This window comes from Chaetodon trifascialis, chromosome 8 (genome assembly GCF_039877785.1).
Source record: "Chaetodon trifascialis isolate fChaTrf1 chromosome 8, fChaTrf1.hap1, whole genome shotgun sequence".
In the NCBI taxonomy this organism is placed as follows: Eukaryota; Metazoa; Chordata; class Actinopteri; order Chaetodontiformes; family Chaetodontidae; genus Chaetodon; species Chaetodon trifascialis.
Genome location: NC_092063.1, coordinates 11,556,250 through 11,560,872, shown reverse-complemented (window position 1 = coordinate 11,560,872; position 4,623 = coordinate 11,556,250). Strand labels below are relative to the sequence as shown.

At 47.7% G+C, this 4,623-nt stretch overlaps 1 protein-coding gene across 1 annotated transcript; it reads right to left on the bottom strand.

Annotated features, from left to right (window-relative positions):
• Positions 1-1,413: 1,413 nt before the first annotated feature.
• On the bottom strand, positions 1,414-3,499 carry snai1b (snail family zinc finger 1b). Its single transcript, XM_070969040.1, has 3 exons — positions 3,418-3,499; positions 2,544-3,089; positions 1,414-2,214 (listed from the first exon to the last, which is right to left on the bottom strand). The coding sequence occupies exons 1-3, from the start codon at positions 3,497-3,499 to the stop codon at positions 2,033-2,035; spliced, it is 810 nt and encodes a 269-aa protein (XP_070825141.1). The 3' UTR covers positions 1,414-2,032.
• Positions 3,500-4,623: the final 1,124 nt, after the last annotated feature.

Sequence of the window (4,623 nt, the reverse complement as noted above, 5' to 3'; positions counted from 1 at the left end):
GAATGATAGACTGCCTCCTACACACAGCAAAACAGAAAAATGTCCCTCTAGCAAGATGTCAGAGTTAAATTTCAAAACGGCCGAAACACATCAGAAATGACAGTCTGTTTGGTGACATGGTTCTTATTGAATTTGTAGAGGTAGACTTAAGATATCCCAAGGATAACATGGAATATTATCTAACTCTGAAGCATTATTTGACATGCAGTGTGTCTTCTCCATCTTTTAACTCATCCAACCCTGCTGCCCTTTCTCTGTGCCCACTAAATCTGATGCTGTCTGCAGTTCAAGCGGAGTTCAGTCCTCGGTGGCCTGCCTTTCTGACTCACTGCCTGCGTAGGTGTGCAGCAGCTAAATGATTCTCACCTCTTGCTTCAAAACAGCCCCAGAGAGGTATAGGCAGACAAATGAAAAATCCCCCTTGATCAAAGTAACGCTCTTCATTCAATATGCTTGCATCTGTGTGCCCGTGCACACATGCAGCCTTTTGGGTGCTGTTTACACTGGGCAAGCTAAGTCATGCAATCTGATCCCAAGCTTTTTGAGAGGCTCCTCAACACCCCCGCCCGCACATCCACCTCTCAACACTGAGAGCTATTGGAGGAAGCGTGTTGTTACCTCACTAAGACATGCTGGCGTCAGTGTGTGTGGGTCAGGAGGGCAATGGGGATTGTAGACACATTGCTGCCATATGTGCACCCTGGATGTTCACCCTCAGCTGGGCCCATAAGTACAGACTTCCTCCAAAAGTTCCTACAAGGTAACCAGAGTTTAACCATTACTGAGCAGATGGCTGCACAGACTGTGTGGGATCTGTGTCAGGCCTGAGGTTCTGCCAGCGCTGTCCGGAGCCTGACTCTCTGGAGTGTATTTGTTGGTCCTGTGCCTAAGTTTTCTGCTTCCTCCGCAGCTTCTCCTGCAGCAGGAAGTGGGTCAGTGGGATTCCCACACTCAGCTAATTTCACACTGACTTTCTTTTGCAGAACTTGTCTGCTCCGGCACTTGGAGAGGATCTCTTTTCTTGGTTGACATCTTCTTCATGAAACCATTTTTTGCTCCCTTTCTCCCACCTGCAGTGACTCTGTGACCCACCATCACCTCTTTAGCATGTGCGTTTACGGACAGCCTTGCAGGTGTGTGCAGGTGCTCCCCTTTTCACTCATCATCACACAAACCTGTCCCTGCTTCTCCTAGCACACACGCACACACACAGCTCTATCTTCCCATTCAGAAACTGTCATGTCTGTCCCAGTGAACTCATTTAGAGTTGTGAGTTAATACAAAGCCTGTTGAAATACTAATTAATGTTAGAGCACAAAAGCGGGTCGACAGCAGTCTTTTAAACAAAAGCTTTTATTTACACGTGGCAGAAAAACAGTACTCCCCATATGAAAGGCATTTTCAATGTGGTGAAGGTTCAAAGTGGTTCATAAAAACCGTAGGTCAAAACTCGTGTCAAAATAAATGTCATTTAGACTAAAATGACAATATTGGTGAAGGCAAGTTGTGTACCATTTTGGTCAGGATTAAGTGGTCCTTTCATGTCTCATAACACGCATCGAGTGTGACATGAGGAGGGGCGAGCAGAGGGTCACCTGTTGTCGAGGCCACAGCTAACCCGTCTCTCAGCGCCCTGCCTCCACAGCACACCATACACAGGCAGCTGTCTCAACACACACACACTTGCTCATACACACACGCCATGTATGTATAGTATGGTGAGGAATGACATCCCCACATACACACAAACACACCCAAGCAGCTGCAACATGGCCAGAGTCCCGGACCGGCCGGCACCGATGGAGTTTCCTGGGAATTAACTGCATGTCCAGCTGCCCCCAAATCATGCACACACATACACACAGGACACGGCAAAAATGTGCTGTACATACAAATATGACCTCAAAACAGTTGAAAAATTAAAGGCACCTAAGAAGTTATTTTATAAAAGCAACAGTCCAGTTTTCCATCCCATCACGTCATTGTGCAGCAGCTTTAACTGGCTCATAAGAGCAGCTCAGGGAATGTGAGTCTATGAGGCAGGGCAGCAGCCAGAGGCGTTGTGTTTGTGCAGCAGGGACATGCGGCTGAAGGTCCGCGCGCAGGAGCCGCACTGATACTTCTTCACTTCAGAGTGGGTCTGCAGGTGGGCGCGCAGGTTGGAGCGATCAGCAAAGGCCCGGTTACAGTGTTGACAGGAGAAGGGGCGCTCACCTGGTTAAAAGAAAAAGAAGAAATGAAAAAAAATTAGCATCAGGAAAACACTTCATTAGCAGGCCAAAAGGTCTGTCCTCTGGTCAAATGGCCTACAGGCAACTAACAAAAGGGCAGGAACACTACCCTAACATACTTAATGCAGATCGCCTTTTTTCATGCGCAACCATCGGGCTGAGATTAGATTGTCCCATGCTAAGCAATAACATTTGCTCACACGTCAGGAGACATCAATGAATATCAATGAGCACAAGGTGCAACCAGCTGATCTTGGAAGTCAATACAACCACTCTTGCATACTAATGTGAAAGGTTGCTTTTGGTGCATACCTGTGTGTGTGCGAATGTGTCCTCTGAGCAGCCATGGTCTGGAGAAGGCCTTCCCGCAGGTGGGGCACACGCAGGGCAGCGTGTGTGAGCGAATGTGCATCTTCAGCGCTCCCAGACTGGTGTACTCCTTGGGGCAGTGTTTGCAGTGGAAGGCTGGGCGTGCAGACACTTCAGTGGGAAGAGAGGGTGTCTGCTGCAGGGGAGCATAGTGGGTGACCTGGTGGTGGGACAGTGCCGTGAGACTGGTGTAACTGTTACTGCAGTGCAGACAGTGGTAGATGTGCTGGATGATATCTGGGCTCGGAGGATCTGAGGTACGTCCACCATCCTCTTCTTCCTCACTGCTGCTGCTGCTGCTGCTGCTGGAGGGAGAGCTGCTGAGGTCCAGAGGGCCTAGCGGTGAAGGGGACTCCGGGGTGATCGGAGACAGAGGTGCAGGCAGGGTGTCCGTGCTGCTGAAGAGTGGGCTGGTGGGGTAGCAGGTCAGGGCAGAGCTGTTGTTCTGAGTTGGAAGTTCAGCCCGTGGAAAGCTTTCTGGGACAAAGGCTGGTGACATAGAGGAAAGGAAGTCAGGTGGATGGACAGATAATCTAATAAAGCGCTAAACTTGTTTTCATTCTTGGTGTCTTCTTACAGCCTGCATTCAAACTAACCCTCATCCATCTAGCTTTCCCATTAGCAGATTTGCCAGGTGACCCAAAAAACACTTTTGTGAGCATTTTGCGCCCAGGGAGTTACATGCCAGATAAATGTCTATGTTAACTGCCACATGGGTTTGTTTGATGCTTGATAAGCTTTCACTGTGATTTACTCAGCATGTCGAATATAATCACAGATGCGTCAAATTAAGTCAATCAGTGAGGAGAAAACTTACCAGTTTGGCTCTCCAGTTGGTTCTCCTTGTAGTATGGCTTCTTGTTGGAATAATATTTCTTGACAAGGAATGACCGAGGCATTTTGAGGTCTGGCTTCTCCGATAAAAAAAAATAATAATTCCCACGGAGTACGCTCGGAAACAAGGATCTCGTCTTTAGAGAGCTGCAGAGGAGAACGCTTGCGACACCTAAAAGACCACTTCAGAGGTAGGATCAATATTGTTGACGGATCGCAAAGTTTCCTCCTCATATAGTAACTAGAGGGGAGAAGCAGCGGGGTGGGTGGGCAGATCTCCGCCCAAAGACACACCCCGCGTGTCAGGGCGCCACCAGCCCAACTCACCACAGGTGCCCAATGTGCCAAAAGCTGCGCCAAAGCGCAAAACGAAGTGCTCATTTCACGGCTCTAATGGCTCACTCTTCACGCGCATGCATGCTCGTATTGTCTTTAAATGTGAGTTGATGACTCAAAGAAAAAAAGACCTTTCAAAAAATGAGATCCGTCTAAAATGTTTTTTTTGTTGTTGTTGTTTTTTGTCCTTGCAAGCTGTTAAATGTGCTCAAGAAAAAGTGGCAGACACGCCAAAAAAAATGTGGAATCGATCAGGAATTGTACGAAGAGCTTTCTAACACCTTGTGCATTACTCACTGTGCATTCCTTCACTAAATGCGTGGTGGCAAATTGAAGCTGGAGCGTCCTCTGTCGGCTCGTAAATGATCTGATTCATAAATGATCTGTCTGTGTGAGCAGGTTGGTTAAAGGATGGCCTACTGTATTTGTAATTAATTTGGGCTGCTCTCTAATACTATTAAGTGTATCTTCTATCTTGCAATTGTTTAAGGTCATTTAAATCCTTTCCGTGCCAACGTAGGGACATTTTCTGCAGGCTCTTTTGTGTCCCTGTGCCTCGGGGTTTTTACGCACCCTGGTGAGGGAGAGGCGTTTTGAGAAGTTGCAAGAGACAAACGCTCTGTTCTCTTTGCTCCTGTCAACACAAAACACAAGGCACTCAGTTCATCCTGACCGCATATCTCTTTCTGTGTCTCTCTGCGGGAAATAAGTCCATTTAGTCAAAGAGACATAGTTCCCTTACTCACAGCACGATCTGAGGTCAAATTAGCCGATCTGACAGGAACAATATGATGACGTAAACCCAGGCAGGGTCCTGTTAAACCTTGTGCCTTTAGGTGCCATGAAATGCAGC